Source organism: Aulonocara stuartgranti (assembly GCF_965226115.1).
Source record: "Aulonocara stuartgranti genome assembly, chromosome: 14".
NCBI lineage: Eukaryota > Metazoa > Chordata > Actinopteri > Cichliformes > Cichlidae > Aulonocara > Aulonocara stuartgranti.
The window spans coordinates 25,181,936-25,202,795 of record NC_138950.1 but is presented as its reverse complement, the minus strand read 5'-3'; the positions used below and the strand labels follow the sequence as shown (position 1 = coordinate 25,202,795).

At 40.5% G+C, this 20,860-nt stretch overlaps 1 protein-coding gene across 4 annotated transcripts in view; it reads left to right on the top strand.

The window, feature by feature from the left end:
- The first annotated feature begins 6,178 nt into the window (after positions 1-6,178).
- Positions 6,179-20,860, top strand: part of dscamb (Down syndrome cell adhesion molecule b) — a 134,084-nt gene continuing 119,402 nt past the window's right edge. For 2 of the 4 annotated variants that reach the window (XM_082501857.1, XM_082501856.1), the window contains exon 1: positions 6,179-7,450. In XM_082501857.1, coding sequence (XP_082357983.1) covers positions 7,408-7,450 — 43 coding nt within the window. In that variant the 5' untranslated portion in view covers positions 6,179-7,407. The remainder of the gene's footprint in view (positions 7,451-20,860) is intronic. The other 2 variants (XM_082501859.1, XM_082501858.1) reach the window with 1 other exon arrangement.

Here is a 20,860-nt window from a genome sequence, read left to right as displayed (position 1 = left end):
CTGTTATATAGTTATTGGATTTGTCATATGGATTTCTTTCCCTTGTGGCTGAAAAGGGCCCTTTTTCTCCTTATAATTTTGGTTTGGGAGATTTTGTCAAATGAACTAAAATCAAATAAAGTTACACGATGGATGAACCAAAAAAGCCTGATTGGTGTTTCTAAAAGTGCAAACACATGCATATAATACAGTTTTATAGAGTGACTGTAGGTTACCACTTTAGTATCAGCTTGCAATGGGAGCACATCAGTCTTTGTGCCAATAAAGCTTTGGACCACAGCTTCATCTTCACTTGTCTTCATACGACTGGTACATTTGTGCATGTTCTGTGGAAGGTGCCTCGCAGTGCCCCCCAAAAAGGCTTGCGAGCTGATGTTAAAGTGGACTGGTTCATCTCTGAAAGCATTTTTTGAAAAATACCAAAATCAAGACAAATAACATCAAACTGCTGCTCAGACATCAGCTTCAACAACTAAACAGTTTTCCTCTAGTAGAAAAACAGCAGCCATCTTGGTTTTCTCCAATATTTTTCTTTTGGCTTGTTCAGAATTGAAATTTTTGGTGGAAGCTGTTGCAAAATGTTTCCATCCATGTGAGTCCTGTAGATGCGACACTGCAGCTGATGCGGAAAAGCAGACTCTGATTAGTAGGTTGGTCCTGCAGTGCAAAAACAGCTAATTACTCCTGTGATAACAAAGTCCTTTCTAGACACATGTTTCTACTCTGGGGACATCTTCGTGTAGGTGCTTTTAAACATTTGCTAAATTGTAGTTGCCTATTAATAAAATATATTATTACTATTATTATATTTCAATCTCTTTTTACTTCAATGGTTAAAAAGTTTGATCATCCTTCAATTATCTCTTAAAAAACAGCGGGGACAGAGTCCATTTCAGCAGTTTACACCCTGGACAGGTCGCACCCTATTACAGGGTAACACAGAGAGACAGACAATCATTCATGCTCACATTCATGCTATCTATCTATCTATCTATCTATCTATCTATCTATCTATCTATCTATCTATCTATCTATCTATCTATCTATCTATCTATCTATCTATTGTTAAGGTTCAAAGTTGAGGAAGGAGAGTACACACCACCCATGGTCCAGAAGGTCTTGGTCAAACAATGATTTTAATGAACACACGTGTGGGAAGACACTCTGTACGCAGACAGCCAGTAGTCCTCGACTTAATCAAAGCATGAACAGATATTTTATAGCATCAGGGTTTGTTTACTGACGCCCCTTCATGCGTCACCGGTACATTTTATACATAGATCAGATCAACATCATCATGACTTTTCACCTAGAAAATCATCTTCTATTTTCATGGCGTGGTACTTTCCGTTCTTATCTTAAAGTGAATTGTTCCTCTTTCTTGTCTAGACAACAAGGACGGTTCCTCTAAATAAATTTAACTAATGTGTGTGTATGTGTTGACCTCACATGCTCTTTGTGTCACCTCTTCACCTACTGTCTGTGTCTCGTCCTCAAATGCTCTTTCTCAATTCACCTGTTGCACTTCTGACCTTTTACCAGACCAGAGGCTCACTGAGACTATGTGTATGTCTTCTACTAAATAAATGTTTTAATCAAGAACCTCTACTTAAACCTTAATATAAAATGACCTGATATAAGTGTTTTGTAAGCATGTATTGCGATTCCTTCTATGGCTCCAAGTCACTTGCACAATAGATTGTCCGAACATCGCGCCGAACAAAGCTTCCGACCCCCAATTAATTGACCGAGCTCCAACTCTTTAATAAGCACAGATATGCATTGTGTATGAAATAGTCATAACTGCTTAAGGCCTTCTTAAAGCTATCTGTTACATTGTTAAAGCCTCGTCTTAGCCTGCGGCTCAAAATAACTTCCACTTCTGCATACAACTTCCTGTCAGCCTGCAACTCAGTCTTTCTGAAAGAGACACTGTTTAAACCTCTGAATGCAATATCCATGCTGCAGATTATATTCTTAATGCCATGGTACTGATGACAATTATTTAACAATAGCAGTAAAATAATTTCCCTGCTCCACACTATCTATCTATCTATCTATCTATCTATCTATCTATCTATCTATCTATCTATCTATCTATCTATCTATCTATCTATCTATCTATCTATCTATCTCTGAATATAATCTGTTAGCGTTACCACTGAATACCTCAGCCTACTGGTGACAAGGTTGTGGCTCTTGTGTTCAGAGTGAAAATCAAGGTATTGTCTTTCACATCACAAGTAGCCTGTTCAGTTGTACAGCTGCTGTAAGTGATAAACAGCAGCACCTGTTTTCCATAAGTGTAAATAAAGGCTGTGCCAACAGCAACATTTGATCTATATGTATGTCCAGTTCTGACCTTTGTGTTTTCAACATATCATTGATTTTTATTTCTCTGTACAGTGATGCTAAAATTTTGACTTTTTTAAAAAAAATGTTGTTTTCTTGTGGTAATAAAAGCTTCTCTCACGGCATCCATGTTTTTTATTAAATAGAAGGGAGAGAGGTAATTATTTTATAATTATGGTTTTTAATGTAAAAGGGAATTTAACCCATGCTAACCAGATATTACATACTCATATAGAGATCAAACATGGCTCATAGACAAAGTACTGTAATTACTGGGAGCAATATTGATTAAAAGGATTATATATAAATACTAGGGGTGCAACGATACACAAAATTCACGGTTCGGTTTGGTTCGATACTTTGGTGTCACGGTTCGATATTTTTTCGATACAAAAAAATGTTCATGCATTTTTAATTTGTCATTTATTAAAATTATAAATATATATTTTAACTCAAAAGTACAGTTTTTAAATTTAACCCTAACCCTTGTGCGTGTTTTTTATTTTGACAGCGAATGCGCACCTGCGGACCACTTATGTGCAGCCCTGGTTATTTAGCTCGTCATATTGCAGCCACAGAAATTCTTTTGTCCATGAAACCATAAAGCTGCACTTTCTTTTTGCCTTATAGTCTGATTTGTCATAACTTCTCCGTTTTGTGGTAAGCTTTTCTTTGGCTGTCACTTCTTCACCCTGACCTGTCTTATTTGGCTCAGCAGAACTGAAATGCTTTTACACACTCACTCACATAAGCTCAGCGATTCTCTGCGCGATCAACCTCTCACATGTTTAAGCTGCGGGAGATTTCACTTGTCATGTTTGCATAGTAAGCTAACGATTAATAAGACGATGTCAGAGGAATTGGTGCACAAATTATCATCACTCACAGATCAGTGCTGTCGCTCTCTATACACAGTTCGCACGATTGCAAAGTGAAAGCAAAAAAACAAGCGCAAATTCAAACGCGATTTCAATATGTCACATATTGACAGTGGCTCACCGATGCCAATGACATAATTACCCAGCTACATTTCTGAAAGAATGCAAAAGCATTGACATATATTTTTCCTACAATAGCCCGACGGGCAGGGAAGAGATAGATTTTGGTAGCCCGACTGAAAAAATCGCTAGCTCCAGGACGTCGGGCTAGCGATATTGCAAGCCCTGTATCTGATTGAGGAATCACTCATCTTTGGAAAAGAGAGTTTATTACAGAGAAATGGCTCTTTCCAAAATAAAAGCTATACTATCCGCTTCTTCTGGGCTATATTCTCAGCAACATAAGGAGAATCATGTGCTAACAGCTGTCTAAATGACTCGGCTAAAGTTAGTAGCATGCTTGCTTTTTTTTGTCTGCTTCCACTTGTCTTTGCACTAGGATGATGTCGGCGTAAATGTGCAGTCATATTCGTTGTGTTCCCACTAGTGCTTTCAGGTTAATCTCGTTGAAATGACCTTAACGCCACAACACGGCAAATCTCCGTTAACGAGCTACCGCCGATCACTCCGTGCATGGGGCTAGACGGCCAACACGTTAACGAGCTAACTGCGCTAACACACTAGTTCACACCAATGTAATTGAGCATTGCATGGCACATTCAACATACTGTTTTACTTTAGTCCATGACTCGCTTACCTTCAGGGTCATACGTCACATGAAAACCAAAATAATTCCAAACGCCAGATCTGAATGACGTTCAATTTGCCTGTTGCAAGGAGAGCTTAACTTCTGTCTCGCTAGCTTGCCCTGCGCTCTTCCTTCTGACTATGCTGTCTGTGTTGAGCGCTCAGTGGATCTGCGCTCGACAGTGCAGCCTAGGCGGAGTAGTCGAACGCAGATTCACTGAGCGCTCAACACAGACAGCATCGTCAGAAGGAAAATTGATAAAATAAATTACAAATGTTGTATTGTTCGATACATATGCGTACCGAACCGAAAGCACTGTATCGAACGGTTCAATATCGATACGAATATCGTTGCACCCCTAATAAATACAGGTTAGAGCCATTTTTCCTCAATCGCAGTCCAGCAATGTGAGCGTTCTTTGCTGAAATGAATATGAGTTGAGTCATCAAACACACCGGCTGTAATTTGGTTGTTGTGAGGTCATGTTGTCAGTGTTGATGTTACATTGTGCTTGTTTGCTGTCAAACACACTTTGTGAAATTGTGCTTTTACTGGAAGCGCCCTCATTCGGGGCGTGTGTACAGCGGTGTGACGGTGTATATAGTGTACACACACAGTACATATGCCCCTGACCTATGTGCTGAGGTGAGGCTGTGTCATTGCCTCTATTCCATGCTTTGTGACACCAAACGTTAGTTTTCAAAGGCAAACAAATATCACCTTTTGATTAGCTTTGCTTTATCTATTTCACTGCCAAAGTTTTAATTTCAGCTTCTCATAAAATCCTGTTTGCTGAGCGAGATTACACCAGAGACGTTATAAGGACTTTGATTACACCAATGCTTCATTTCCCCCTAAAATGTCAGATTGCAGTCTCTAATGCCATGGATCCCTCCCTCAATCCCTTGAACCCACAGTCAAAGCCTTTTTTTCCTCCCTCTCTAAGAACTGTTTGTCTTGACAGGCTGCGGATGTCACCTTTAGTTGTGGAAAAGCTTTCTTTTAACATTACTAAAAAGGCTGAACCGAGGAAAACTACGGGCAGTTCTGCTCCATTTGATTACCTGTAGGGCATGAATGGGCTTTGCCTTCGGCATCACTAACACGTAGTCCTTGAACTTTACAGAGATGCCCTTGAGCAAGGTGTTTTACTTTCATTTTAAAATAGCTTATTGGAAACAGATGATGAAACCTTGTTTCTGTATTACAGTATTTAAGTGTGACTGCTGTGAATGAGTATGGGCAGCAAGCGAGGCGAAAACAAAGCTTGGATAAAAATATGGCACGGCAAATGATCATATCTCACATTCTGCAGCAGCTAATCAACTCAGCTGTTCTTCCATGCCAAGAATTTAGAGCCAAAAAACCAGCACAGTGCTCCTAATCAGCTCTAAATGACAGCCCGGATCTTTAACCATTTGCCCTGAAACACTAGCACTTTCTCCTTTCCTCCAGTCTTAAACTTGTTTGGATTTATCTTGCACGTATAGGCAAAAAGTAAAACAGCATCACTCATTCAAACAGACATTCTGGAGTAGCATTAGTAGTAAAAAAAAAAAATCCAGACAATATCTGACCAATCAAACATGAGTAAATACAAATATCTGAGTACTACTTGAACAGTTTTGAGGCAAACAACGCTCCTGTTTGTCTGCTGGAGTGTGGAGAGAAACAGGAAGAACGCTGTGACAGATTAGACACAGGGACAAACCAGACTGGACAGCAGCAAAATGCAAAGATCAAAATAGCTGAACCGAGAACTCTCAGCTCAGCATCTTTACCAACTTAAAAGGCAGCTATTAGCGCTACAAATGTAGTCAGTATAGCCTTTCACCATGAAACCTTCTATTTATTTATCTTCGTACACATTCAGACTTGTAAGGATATGAGCATACAAAATGAGTGTCTTGGGGTATATAGCTGGAATCTCACTTGCAATGTATTCTGTCATGTGGGACAGAGCATGAGCTGGCGGTTATATCACACTGAGTGTAACCCGGCGCTGTGGACAGGCCCACAGGCTTCCACAGCTATACCCTTGACTTCAAGGCAGGCATTAAAATGGAGGGGTGGTGGTAGTGGGGGTTGGTGGTGGTGGTGAGTGGTGGATTATTGGGTTGAGGGAGGCGATATAAACTGTGTGAGTATGTGCGTCTTCGGGGTGGGGGGGCTCTTCATCTTAACCCCTTTTCTTCCCCCTGACAGAGTGGCTGCCTTCCCCTCCTATCTTCTGTTCAATGCGATTATTAAATCTCATCAATCAAGTTCACGTTGTTATTCAGTTTAAAAGAAAAAAACAACTACATTTTCTACTTAAACAACAGAAAATACGCGTCACTGGGTGTCCTTGCAGATTTCCATTATTACGGGGGAGCTCGCTTCTGTTTTCACACACGAAAGAAAAACATTAGGAACTAAATTCAAGCCAGATCTGGGGCACAGCGGCGTGTTCCGCGTACACCTGCACGCCAGCAGACAGCGCTTTCTGTTTGAGCTGATACAACCCCGTGCGTAAAAATCTTTGGTACCTTGGTGCGTCAGGTGCAGCTCATTTCCTTAATGCAAATGCCCCACTCGCTGCGTGCTCTCACACTCTTCCACCTCCACAACAGTATCCTGCCCCGAGGAGCGACCGGCTGCCGCCTCTGCTCCTTTAAGGCAATGAGGAATTAAAGCGTCTGCAGGGGCAGGGGAGAGGGTTATTCTGTGTAATGCTCAGAGAGTCAGTGTGGTGCGATTAGAGAGCGGCAGCGGAGAAGATGCGCTTGCTCGCCTCTTGCTGGACGCACAGAGGCGATGAAGATGATCTGACTTTGGAGTCTGAGCAAAAAACCTGCTTTTCATTCTTCTGCCACCGCCCTCTCTCTTCTCTTTGCTTCTTTTCTCTTTTAGTTGTTTTAATTTTGTAACATTTTATTTATTCATTTATTTTTACCTCCGTCTTCCAGTGTTTTATTCAGGAAACCTGAAACCGGACATTTTTCTTTTAAAGATTTAGTTTAACCATTTTTTCTAAATTTTAATTTTTGTTTGTTTCTTTCTTGTTTTCGGATTTAATTTCTTTTCCCAGGATCCGCTCTAACCCGGCTCTGACTCAGCATCACACACACACCTGGGCTTCACCCCTTCAGCATCCTTTTGAATAACAGGGACAAGCAGCAAGACGCGGAGCACAGGAAGGAGAGTCTGAGCAGAGCTCTCCCCAAGAAAATCACAGAGGCGCATTTATGCTCCGAGACATCCCAGAAACCAAATCAGTGTAACAAAAAAGTACGAAGGAGATATTAAAAGTAGAGACTTGGACCGGTTTGCTTCAAGACAGTGGCAAATGTTTAACCTTAGCCCAAGCGCACAGAAGAGAAACCCAGGGAGGCACCGGTCAGAGGAAGAAGAGAAAGCATAGCTTGGGGGGATTGAACGGAGCAGGGCATGTGGATATTGGCTTTTATCTTTTCCCAGAGCATCTTGAATGGTAAGTTGCACCTGCTCATATTTTTATTATTATTATTATTATTGCTCATCACATACTGCAGAAGGCAAATCACTGGTAGACAGCTAAGTGACTGAGGAGGGAGGATGGAGGTCACCTGTGACCCACATGAAATGGATTTTATATGCTTGTCAAAAGGCTGACACCCCTGATAGAGGGGGAGAGACGGGCGAGGCATGAATTGCGTTTTAAATCCTTCAAGCTCTCCTACAAACCATTAGACCCATATCTGGCCTTCAGATATACACCCTGAACCAGGAGAAATAAAACGGCTATACCATGTTGTTAGTGTGCCTGTAGTCAGTCTGTTTAATTGCAATAGTTAGATATTATGTCAAGTTTGAATAGTTTTTCATTTGAATCATATTAATAATATTTGTTTTTATTTTATACCAAATGATACTTATTTTTTTCTGTCACAACCTTGTTCCACTGTGGCCCTTAGTAATAAGTGACGTCTTTGATATAATGGACATTTGGTTTAACCCTTTCCCCATCCCCCACAGAGAGCATATTTTTCAAGTTCAAATGGCCTAAATTGACACTAAAGCATAAAAAAAAAGGCCAGTTTATACAAAGATCTTTAAAGGCAGTCATTCGTATTTGCATTTTAACGTTTTGGGGTTTGTTTGTTTTTTAATTAAAAAAATTAAATTATATTTCTGGCTTGAGCAGGGTGTTTGCAGCACCTGCAAAACCAGTTTTGTTACAAATGTGAGCTCAGCTTTTTGTTTATTTACCTTAAAATGTAGTTAGCAGAGAGAAAGCGTGCACCATTAGTACAAAATGTTCATGCAACGAATGTAATGAACAGTACAGGTGTAATGTTTTTGGATGAAACACAGTCCTCAGGGGTCATTTTTGTATTTTATTTGTCTGCAAATGCAAAAGTACTTCACAAATTTACTCGTGAAAAGAGTGTGAAATGCATTTTTTCCATTCAAATGCTGGAATTGAGACGTTCAGACCTGGTCGTGCATCTTGTCGCTGTTTTTCGTGTACACAAGTGCAGTTGCATGCATTTGTGCCATTGCACACATGCGAGACACCATGCAGGTATATTTGCACACTCTCACAGTGCGTATATATGCATATATATAAAATCAATGGTGGAAAATTGATACAGTTTATTGCGTTCACTTATTGGCCAGAGTCCCTTCTACAGGGAGGGATTATGGCCGACTGGGTGTGTACGAAAACAGGGGGAGAAAAAGGGAGAGTTGAAGAAGGAGAAGGAAAGAAAATGGAAACATGTCTGGGAGACATCAGGGTGACAAGATGGGGATTGAAAAAAAAAATCAGTGGTCGGTTGCTTTTGTATGGAAAAAAAAGAGATTTCACAAAAGAAAAATTAGGGAAGTGGGGATTTACAGGTATGAATACATTCAACCGCATCAAGGGGCTGTGATATATTATAGTATGCCCCCAAAATGGATTTTCCCCCCTCTGGCCGGAATGATAAAATAAAGCTTCGAAATGGATTTTTGTTTCTGTGCCAACGCGTTTTCGGTGCTGAGGCAACCCTCCGTCGGTGCCGTTTATTGACATTGACTCCATATAAAATGGTATCTCCCTCAGCCCAGCTTGTGCTGAAACTCATAAAGGAACAATAAGGAATCCTCATTAATCATAATCATCTGACTCTGACATTAGATCAACTGCCATGCAAGATTGTGTCCGTTTATTGCTTAAGGGATTATTGAGGAGGCCTGAGGCAACTGATAGGGATTAAGCAATAGACAGCCTTGAGTGCAGACGTTACACTTTTTGTGCTTGTTATTTGCACTGCAATCATTACACACACACACACACATACATACATACATATATATATATATATATATATATATATATATATATATATATATATATACACACACATATATATACACATATATACACACACATATATACATATATATATATATATATGTATATATGTGTGTGTATATATGTGTATATATATGTGTGTGTATATATATATATATATATATATATATATATATATATATATATATATATATATATATATATATATATATATATGTATGTGTGTGTATAAGTGAATTTTAAAGTATCTTTACCTTTTTCTATCATTTATATTTGATTTTCCCATTATGTACAGGACCCTGGCTATATATATATATGGTTGATTATCATGAAAATGAGGTGTTCATCGGCTGAGTAGTCATTGTCAGAATGAATGAATGACCTTGTAGATGGAAGCCAGCACGGAGATTGGATTCCAGACAGTTCTTGCTGTTTCAGAGTTAGGCCTATCATGTGCACACTGGCCTGTCTCTATGGTAACCTCCTTAATGGGTGTTAGGGGCTGCGTCCTAAAACGTTCACCCATTCACTCTTCACCGTATGGGGGGAAAGAAAGCCATATGATGTGGTGTTGTGCAAAGAAAATACCATGCAGTTCAGAATTCCCGTTCATAACATTGGATAACCGGATGATTTCATTCACTAGGTTGGGCTTAATAATTCTTCACAAACTGGAAACCTTTTTAAAAAATAAAAAAATGGCACACCTGTGGAAATATTAGACTATTCCTGATGGGAACTGTGAGTTTGTCTGCAAACCGTGCTGACCTGGAAGCTCCCGACCCAAAGCTAATCACATCTCGTTACATCGTTGTGTCCACAGGTGTTATAAGCAACCATATTATAACCGAGCACCTCACAGCGCTTCTGGGTTCTCTGTGTTCTTTGCGTACATTCACTGGATATCAGCTTAATGAACTCAATTAAAGAAAGGGAAACGGATTCGCAACCACACAATGCTCAAAAATGTCACATTTTAATTGCTTTCCTTATCTTTGCAATTGATTGTTTATTATCAAAAGGAAGCAAAAGACAACCCCGGTCCTTATTACTCTTTTTATGAAAATTAAAATGTTAAATCTGACACATTCACCAGCCAAGAGGCACAATTACTTTTTGTATTCCGTTTAAGACTTTATGCTCTTGCTATTTCCTGCACCTATCAAAGTAGCATCTATAAATTCAGTCATCAGTACAGGAGAGGAACCATTAAATATCTCTGCCTGAAAGTTGCCTCTGGGCAAAACTACAGCAAGCTAAACCGGCCTATTCAAATTCTCGTTGCAAAGATATAATGAGACAAGGCTTCTCACAGAGTCCCCACCAAGACTGCGATGATTTGTAGACATGCACGTGGCTTAACCCGACGCTCGTGACTTAAAAAGGACTTATCTCGTATTTCTTCAATAAACGAACTATTATGTAGAGGTCAGGAAATCATGCAATCAAATTTTGATCTCAATTAGCTGTGACCTTTCGCGGACTACACACACACACACACACACACACACACACACACACACACACACCAAAATAAGGAAGCTCTTCCAGAGCATCCATCCCAGTGTAGCTTACAGTACAGTAAATAGCTGCCAACATCAGTTAGCCTGCCAATTTTACATGACCCCACATTATTAGCAACCTGCAACACTAGATGGAAATGCTGCGGAGACTGGGGTGGATGGATAGATTGAACTTGGCTGCAAATAGAAGGTGGGACGAGTGTTTGTGTGGTAATAAATCTACATGAAGGCGATAAAGCCAGTGCAGTGATGAGAGCCTCCTTTTGTCGGAGATGCCTCTGTAAAAATGTCTAAAGATCAGCGGCCTCCCAGCGGCCGGGTCTGTAAAGCAAATGGAGAGAAACCTGACCACCCTTATTGTTGCACTCACGACTAGTAGTCTGTTTACTAATTACCAATTAGGATTTGGTTGCACAAGCAGTATCATAGCTCTTGAAATCAAATTACCCCATGAAAGCACCCAGCGTACAGTCAAGTGATAGATCATCTTGTGCAGTCTCACTCTGATCTGAATATCTAATGGGCTAAATTAAGTTTACAAACCCACTTAACTCTTCCTCACTTGTCTGAGTTGTGTGAAGGTTTGTTGGGTTACGTTTTGAACTCTGCGCGCGATTCCAGTTGAAAGAGGTGCTAATGTTGGGTAATGGATACCCTGATGTGCGATCATAATAGATATCCCCTAGTTCATACATCCCAGCTGTATAATGAGGGCTACTCTACTGTACCATACCTCCTCGAGCCTGTCTAGCTCCCTAATTAGGAGCAAGCTTTGGTGACTCGTGCATGTGCGCGCATGCTTATGTGTGTGTGCTGCATTTCACCCAATGTAAAATCTAATTACCGATCACACTGTGTCTGACAGGATTCCACTGAATCGGAGGTGTAATTGCGCAAGCCCGCGTGTAAATGTCTCTTGCATTAAAATGTTAACGATATCATTTAGCATCTGCGGGGAAGAGCAGAAAAGCCCTCAGCACCCAGATGTAGGTGTTTGATCATGTGTGCAAAGTGAGGCTGTAGTACATCTGGCGGGGGTTTCCCTCTCAGAGAGGGTTCTCAGTAGAGAGGATGTTTTTAATTCACTCAGCACCTGTCAAAGTGACATGTTATATTACTGGGCTACACTGCACAGGTACTGTAGTGGGGGAACTGGTGTAGAAGCTTTATTTGACAGTTTAAAAAAGACCAGTGAACCACTTCTGCTCTCCTCTGCAGAAGTGGTTTTCTGTTGATTTTAGTTTCAAAGTAGTTTGGAACACGCCCACTTATGACAAAAGACCCAGTGAGTGTCTCAATAACAGACCCGCAGACCTACAGACCGCTCTTCTTGATGCAAAACCTGAAACGTGAAGATCTACTGCAAGGTGCTAATTCTGATTTAATAAAACTTTTTCAAGGTCAAAAGTTTGTTTCCAAAACGATTGACCTGAGCTGTCCCTCTGATGTACTCATTTGTAATTCTGTCTATCCTGGTTAAGTCTAAACATCTTCAACTCTGCCACCTCCAGCTTGGCCTTTTGTCTTTTCGTTAGTGTCACTGTCTCCAAACCATACACCATAACAGGGGGTCTCGAGCCAGTGTACTCCCAGTTTCAGTTCCAAACCTGGATATATCTGCAGGGTTGCATCAGGAGAGGTATAAAGTGTAAAATCTTTCCCAAATCAAACATGTGGATCATCAAGAATGAAACAAGGTCCTATACGCAACTTATAACAGCATTCAATCAAAAATTTGTATATTAACTGGAGTTTGGTTAATCCCAGTTACAAACACGCCTACAAAACCTGTTACATAGTCAACTTTATCATTTTATTAGTACTCTGTATCGTACTGTACTGTACATTATCAGTCTGGATATGACAAGTTAACCAACTGTGACATGATCAGCACAGGCAGAAGATACTGAATGAATAAATATGTGTTGATACAACAGTACACTGTGGCCCGCTCTCTTTGCCCAAATAAGTTAAAAGCACTCAAACATTTGAGGAAGCTGATTGCCTTTTTTTAAATTATGTAACAGTGACGTCAGACCAACGATATTGTAAAATAGCTTGCCATATCATTACCTTTGAGCAGGTTTGTGTGCACTCGCAGTCAGCTGCTGTCTTCAGAGTGATTTTGGTGGGATAAAATGGCATATTACAGAGTCAGTCTGCTCTCAGTTTGACTGAATGGGGTTAAGCTGGCAAGTTTGTGAGATCTGTCTGAGATAATGTGGCGATTAATGATGAAAACTTGCAGATCTGTTGCAAGTGAGTTTCCGTCTGATTTGAAATTCAGAAATTCCTCCATAAATAGTGACATAGTTTCTGCAAGATGACAATTTAAGTGCAAAATGACACAGGCACTCAGCAACCTCACTTTTATAAAGGACTATAACCAGAATAAAATCAGTTAGCGACCAGATAAGTTAAGTAGAAAGCCAATTAGAAAGAGACGGGTCCTGACTCAGATTGCCAACACGTTGCAGTCAATCTGACAGAAGTTATCTGAAAACCTTCGTCAATCTGTCTGGGAGTGGTTGCAGTCACACTGCGATTGTTTGCAGACAGGTTGGCTCCCACCAGGTGACCTCTGCAATAACCTTACAATCCAAAATAGTTAGAAGGTTGTTGCACAATCAACCTCTGGGTGACAAGTTGGTTGCACACCTAATTGCAATTGGTCAAAAATGAAGGTGTGTAAAACAAAAAACAAATTTCAACACACTCACCAGGCAACTACATATATAAAAAAAAATATGTTATTTCATTTATTTCTTTTTCATAGTTGCAGTGAGGTCTCCAAATGTTAGTCAGGAACTGGTTTAGAAAAAAATTTCTCAAAAAGCTTCAAGTTATTGAAGTATAGTTTATTCAAAAATGAACAAAATGTGTCTCATCAAACCCAAAGTGTTAGTAGCACAATTTAATTAAACTACTCAATCTTCTCAATGACTTTTGTATCTTTTTTGGGTTTAAAGTGTTCTAAGTTAGCTTTGCTAACTTGCTTTAGTTTGTGATCTGCTTCCAATCAGATGTTTGCTTTAAATAGCAATTATTCTAAACATGAGATTATATTGTTACAAGGTTGCATGAGCCTTTGTGACAATATCCCCCCCAAAACAAGTTCATTAGAAGTAAAACCTTGTTTCTCTATTTGCAGTTTTTATGTGCTGCTGTTTTGCCAGAAGAAACTTGGTTTTGTGAAATTCAATCCAGTTTTGATTCCCTTTTTCCAAACAGGACAGAGAAATGTTATTTAATACTTGTGTCAAATATAAAAACATGCATGACCTTTTCATAAAATATAGATTATATGTGCACGCACACCAGTAGTCCTTTTTGGGTCTCATTGGTGTGTGTGTGTGTGTGTCTGCAGGCTCACTTGTGGTGAGTATCCCACCACAGTTTTTGCCCATCGTGGAAGACAGGTGTTGAAGGTGCGACAAGTTTGCTATCCATCACCCCTAGAGACAAACAATCACACTGCACCTCATAAATACTGGCTGTTAATCCAGCCATCCACATACCAGGTCCAGGAATTGAACTCGACTCACTTGGTAGCCCAAGGCTGAATTGATTCGCGTGACTTTGTCCTTAGCATGATGCATGCCTGATGTATTGTGGCTCACCAACTGTCTGCCAGCCTGTCTCTTTCTTTCCAGTGATACCTCTGAGCTTGGCTTTTCATGGACCCTCCTTGTATATTCAAATCTGCATCTCAGTCAGTTTATTCAAAAATGCATTTCCTGGAGATATTTCATCATCAAGTCTGTCCCAGTGTCTCATGCTCCGTTGTCCGAATATTAAAGTAGGCTACGGGATAACGGAGGAGGCAAAGCTGGATAGACAGAGTGACAGAAAGACAAATGGGTCCAGCTTGGTTTCTTGACATTGCTCCTTATTTTTAAACCTGGCACAGATGCTAAGATTTAAGACCAAGTTAGTGGCGGTTATTTTTAGCTGGCCATTTTTAAAGCGCTGTCATCTTGTTTGTAAGGTGTGTGAGAATATGCCTGTGTGTGTGTGTGTGTGTGTGTGTATGAGATGTGGAAGGTAGTGCTGTATTTCCTGGTGTTCATGTGAAGTATATATATAATGTGTCGGGAGGCTTTACGGAGTGTGTGTTCCTGTGTGCATGCAAACCAGTGCGTACGTGAGTTTAATTGGGAAGTGGGGTGGGTGGGCTAGTGTGTGACATGGAGTGGAGCCACAGGAGTCTGATTTATGTCCTTCTGGCCACTCATCGATCCCTCGGCCCGGTGTGAGACTGAGTGCATTGTCAATAATCTTAGCACTTTGTGGTATTCCTAGAATTCCCAGACCTCCTTTGCTCAGGCCAAGGTGTGATGCTGCAGTAAGCCATCTTGTCCAAGATCAAATAAGAGGACGCGGGGCCTGGCTTCAGTGCATTTGATTGTAGGGTAGTGTAGCAGTGAATATATCACTTTGCTGGGGCTGTGCTGTTGAAGAAGACTTCCCTCTATTGTTCATGCAAGAGGAGGTAATTTGGGCAAAGCCCCACACGGGTCCCTAGAAGCTTGTAACATTTATATACTGTATGTGTTTTTAAGTGTCCCGCAGACATTTAGCAACACATAGACGGGGTCTATTATGTATTGCTCTGTGTCTCTATCTAGACCATCCATCCCCACAAGTGATTATGCTAATTAGTGTTTGATCAGATGATTAAATTAAAACTCGATTCATTCAAAGAACTAAATGCTCAGAATACATTTGTGTCTGCTTGGCTGCTCGGCTTCGCACAGCACAATTCCCCTTGTGTCCTAGCCACTGGAGGAAAGGATGACCGGAAAGGAAAAGGGAAGAAACTGTACAAAACTGCCTCTCATTTTATTCAGGCAGGCGTACAGAGGGAAACGAGGACTGTAATAAAGCAAGCCAGGGGGGCTGAGGGAGAGTAGAGGAGGAACGGAGAGAAACAAGGAAAAGGAGAAAATAAAGATGTGTGTGTGTGTGAAATGTGTGAGTGTGCCGGGGGTGGGGGTGCTGAAAGGATCCCGGCTGTGGTCCCCTAAGTGTTGAATAAACATGCTTGATTTAGGGAAATGGCTGTGATAAATGTTTAATATGATAAGTCCATAAAGACGGTCAAATGAGTCTGGAGTATTAAAATGAGTACGGCACGCAGCAGCAATCACAGCAGCTTTGGAGGGGGAGTAGGTGGTGGCGGTTGGAGGGCCTGATAATGGCAGGCAGAGCTAACAGGATGAGAGCAGCCAGCTGCTGTGACATCCACATTAACACACTCTACCAGCTGCTGGTCACAGACATCTCTTGGACAAAACAGGGACAGGGGTATGTATCTTAAAAGGGTAACCGAGGCAATAATTGTATTATTACCTGTGCAGTATTGGTAGCAATAAAATCACAAGTGTAAAGCACTTCTCAAAATCGAGTTCAGGAGGGTCGCAAAAAAGCTAATAAGGACGCTGCAATCAGCTGGAAGAACAAGGCGGGCTTCAAATGATAGTGCAATTCAAACCAACGGCTCATTTAAAAACACAGAAAAAGGCTGACAGAACAGGAAGAAACCAAAAAAAGCATATGTGATACTGAGCATGGGCGTCGCGTTAGCAAACAAACATCCAAATGCTGATGGTGAAGATATCTGTAAATCGTGTTCGCTGGCAACAAGTTTAATTTGTTTTTCCTTTCAGTGTCAACTCCTGCAGAAGTTTGCTCATTGTAGCTGCTTCCTTCTGGCTATGTTTAGACACCCAGAACCTGCATTATTTCCTCAGAGCTAATATCGACAATCAGTTTTCTGTGGTCTGGATTTAACTATCTCTGTTGCACCTCCTCTGTACGTAAATCGAGTTGGTTATGTGAGTTTGCCGATGCTTGTGTTGTGAAATCAGGTGTTTGCTTTGACTTCTAAGTAAACAGAAAAAGTTTCCTCTGCATATTTTGCACAGGTGTGCCATGGCTACCTAACAGATTTAGCTGGCACAGATAAAATAACAAAGCCTGAGGGCCAAAGGCTATCTGTGTCAGGTCAGCCTCTTCAGAAGCTTCTCATATACCCCTATGAAACCACCATGGAGCTCCCTAGGTACCATCTAGGTGGACAGCAGTTATGATAAATCCAACAGCAGCAACTTTTCTGAAGGCCCTTAGACTTAATGCTGGGTGACATAATAAGGTTGCTTGTCCAGTATGTGTGATATCTGCTTGTCTAACTGAGGTTGGGCCTCTGGTAGACTGAAAAAGCATCTGTTCAGTGAGAATGTTGCTGCTTAATCATGTTATCAAGAAAGGCAGTGTATGTTGACCATTAGATTATTTTGGAGGTGATTTGATTATATCCAGTGAAGGCTCAATCAAACCTGTTGAATACATACAGACAGTCTTAAAGGATAGAAGATTATGATGTCTATTTCTGACAAACCTGGGCCTGACTGTTCTATAAAGTCATCATTATAAATATAGAGCCATAGCAACGCAGACTCTTCGATGAAGCTGGACTTACTTCTTTAAAGGATGTATTTGCATATGTTTCTTAAGAGAATGGGTTACTGATTTAGCGATGTATTTTTTGAATAAAAACTGTGGCAGAAAATATACAGTTATGGTAAAAAAAAAGCACATCCTCTTTAAATTCTAAATTTTTATGTATTAAACATAATAATCTTGGCCACAGCCGATCTTGCAATTAGGAAAATACAACCTCAGAACCTCAGACCTTACACTGCGTCATTATTTATTTAACAAAAATTAAGCCAAAATGTAGACAAAGTGTGTGAAAAACTAAGTACAACCTTGTGGCATCCACAAGAATTAAGAGGGTAAGTAGAAGCCAGGTCCTGCTAGTCAAATGGACTTGATTAACTGATCATCAGAGCATGGGAGGCCCTCTATGAGACAGAAGGTTTGGCAGTTTGATGGTCCGGAGCATTCAGGTGTGTGTTAACATGATGCCACAGAGGAAAGACATCAGTAACTATTTTAGACGAAGCAACCGCTGCCGTCTATTAATCTGGGAAGGGCTATAAGGCCATTTCCAAACAGTCTGAAGTCCATCATTCTACAGTGAACATTCAAGACAGTTACCGGTCTTCTCAGGAGTCAATTTCCTAGCAAATTCACCACAAGGTCAGACTGAGCAATGAGAAGCTGAGAAACTGCAACAAATCCTTCAGTGCTACATGTCAGACTTTACAGCCCTCAGTTAGCATGTTAAATGTTAAAAGTTCATGACAGTACAATTAAAAAAAGAATGAACAGGTTTGGAAGGGTGAAGGCAGGAGAAGACACTGTCACTGAAAAGGACATGACGGCACAGCTAAGAAAGTTGCAACAAGCTCACAAGACCTGTGTAACAATGTCCTTTAGACAAATGAGACCAAAGTGGAGATTTCTGACTGTAATGCACAGTGTTGTGTTTATAGAAAAGCTCCACAGAGCTGCTGGAGATGACTGCGGCTTATTCTGCAGCCACAGGGCCTGGGCGCCTTGCAGCCTTTGAATTGATCACAAACTCCTTTGTATACCAAACTGTTCTACAATATAAACCTTAATATTGACAGATGGTCTACTTTCTTTATACCATGACTTTAGGCAAGCAGAACAATGCTACCGGTATCTTATAAGTGAGCACATTACATGTGTGTAGTAGCACGAGTGAGAAGTTATTGTATTTAGATGAAAGGATGGAGTTATTATTCAAATTAGCAAGTTGGGTTAGCAAGCTACATCCATAAACATCACAAAAACAGATACCTGCTAACTGGTGCTAAGTGCCAGACTAACAAAGTAGAATAATTTCACTCACCAATACTGGAGTTAAAACTTTTTAAACTTCTACCAAAAATGCTCCAAAAAAGCAGCAACAGCTGTGCTGACTTGAATTAGCCTAGCTAATCCTAGCAGAGCGCTACGTAGCACCAATTAATCAAAGTTTTCTAGCTAGCTAAAATAGATGAACTACTATTAAAAATTAAACAAAAATTGATTCATTGATAAATTTTCTTTTATATTTAAAAAGGTAACATCGTTTTAAATGTAAAAGGCATCCAGCATGCCTGTGTTTGTGGTGAGTCTGCAGAGATAATAAATCAGTGATTAAATGAGACCCTCGCTAGATTATGTGCTGCTTTGATTGTTACTTGGTTCCTTCCATTTGATGTTTCCTTCACACAAATAAAAGCATTTACATTATTAATCGGTGTATAAATATAAAGTATCTTCGCTCCTCTCAATCAACTTTCACCTGGCAAACTTATTAAAATTAAAAGATAACAACTCAACCCCCACTGTGGAGTTCACGGGATAGTCCTCTGATTATTTTATGTAACATACAAAAAAATTATTGGTTTATACAGTAAATACATTACTAAATGCTTCTTTTTAGCAGTGCTGGATTACTTTATACAGCACACCATCAATGTTGCACCCTGTGGGAATAAATCACCCCTAAAATATATTTATAACAAACAATCCTGTGCATGTTTGTCAAAAGGATTAGCATTAGCTTTCTATAAATACACAGGTTTTATTCATGTTAATTGGGTTGAGGAGAGGCAACAGCGCAGTGCTGCTCTCCTCAGGTCTTAGTAAAATTAGAAAATTATTTTAATTAATAGGTAAAACTGCAGGTGTTGAAATCTTAAATCATCTGTAATAAGTTTGGTCTAATTGGAGAAGCTGCTGCGGTTCAGTAGCAGCGTTTTCCAGGTTCACATAGTAAAATCCAACTCCTTGTAAATCTGCAGTGGATATATGCAACAATTTCAAAGCAGTGCTTTTTTGTTTACTTTATTACAGACCTTGGTTTCCCTCCACCTTCTAGTGCGCTTGTTATATTACATAGCAATATTAGATTTCTACTAGTGGAGGTTTTTATTCATCAGCAGCAGCAGCAGAGGGAGCTGCTATAGTTTGCTACGGTATAATCCCTCATCAGATTCACTTGCACTCATCATCATCAGCAGTAGCAGCAGCATAATTTAGACATCAACGTCTTTATTGCTTAGTTATACTAACTGAGAACCAGTCCAGGGTCTCTGGCTTTCCCTTGATGAGACAGCCAGCCACTCTGGCCCATTTAAGACATGAAAATAGACCAGGGAGGAGGAGGAGGCTCATCTGCTGTGGGGGCCTCGTTTTTAGAGTTGCCCGCCCCTCCTAGACATCAGAGGACTGATCTGTCGGTGTGGATCAGCAGCTTGCGTACAGCCAGCCCTTTCTGTCACAGCCCTGCTTAATATTCATGAGAGCAAATTGGAATACAGTCATTTAACTTCCATGCATGGTGTATTGCCTCTGGCCAGATCAGATCAGTGGGAATGCTTACTCACAGTGGACTCCCTGGCCCTGGCTGGTTATCATCTCCCTGTATCAGAGCTCCTAGCTCTATACATAGCTCTACACATATTGCTTTCAAGTTCATAGACTGATATAAAGAAAAAATAACTTACTTTGGTGAAATATGATTTTCATCCATGGTAATCAGATTAAATGAAATGCAGTGTACCTGTACAGTGTATTTCAAATTTGGGTCACCCACAGGTCAAGGCCCTATTTTTAGCTGCTGGGAATAAAGCTTGATCACATGCTCGAGCGCTGCCTACATCACACTAATGCTACTATCCATAAATGCACAGAGCAGGAATTTGTTAAGGTTGAAAATTGCTTCAGCTGTTAGTGTTGAATGTGAGTGAGCCAGGTATGATCTCCACATCCCAGGCAGACATGCCCTGAGGGCACAGAGCACAGAGCTGCTTTAATTACCCAAGGTTCCTGCTGTCACATTGTCACTATGAGGTACCCGGTGCCACGCTACCATGCAGTGCAGAGTCCCCATGCTGCGGTGGCGTTGACAACTCAGACAATGGATCTGCTCGCTCAACAGATGCAACACAAGTGCCCCCTGAAATATGGGAAGCTGAATCAATCCCACTATCTCTCTGATTCTCTTTTTGCCCCTTCTTGTTTGCTTTCTGCTGTTCTCTCTTCTTCACATGTCACAGAGAGTTCATGACAAAAAAACTAGCAGCTGCATAAAAGATGGAATATGTTGGTGTGGGAT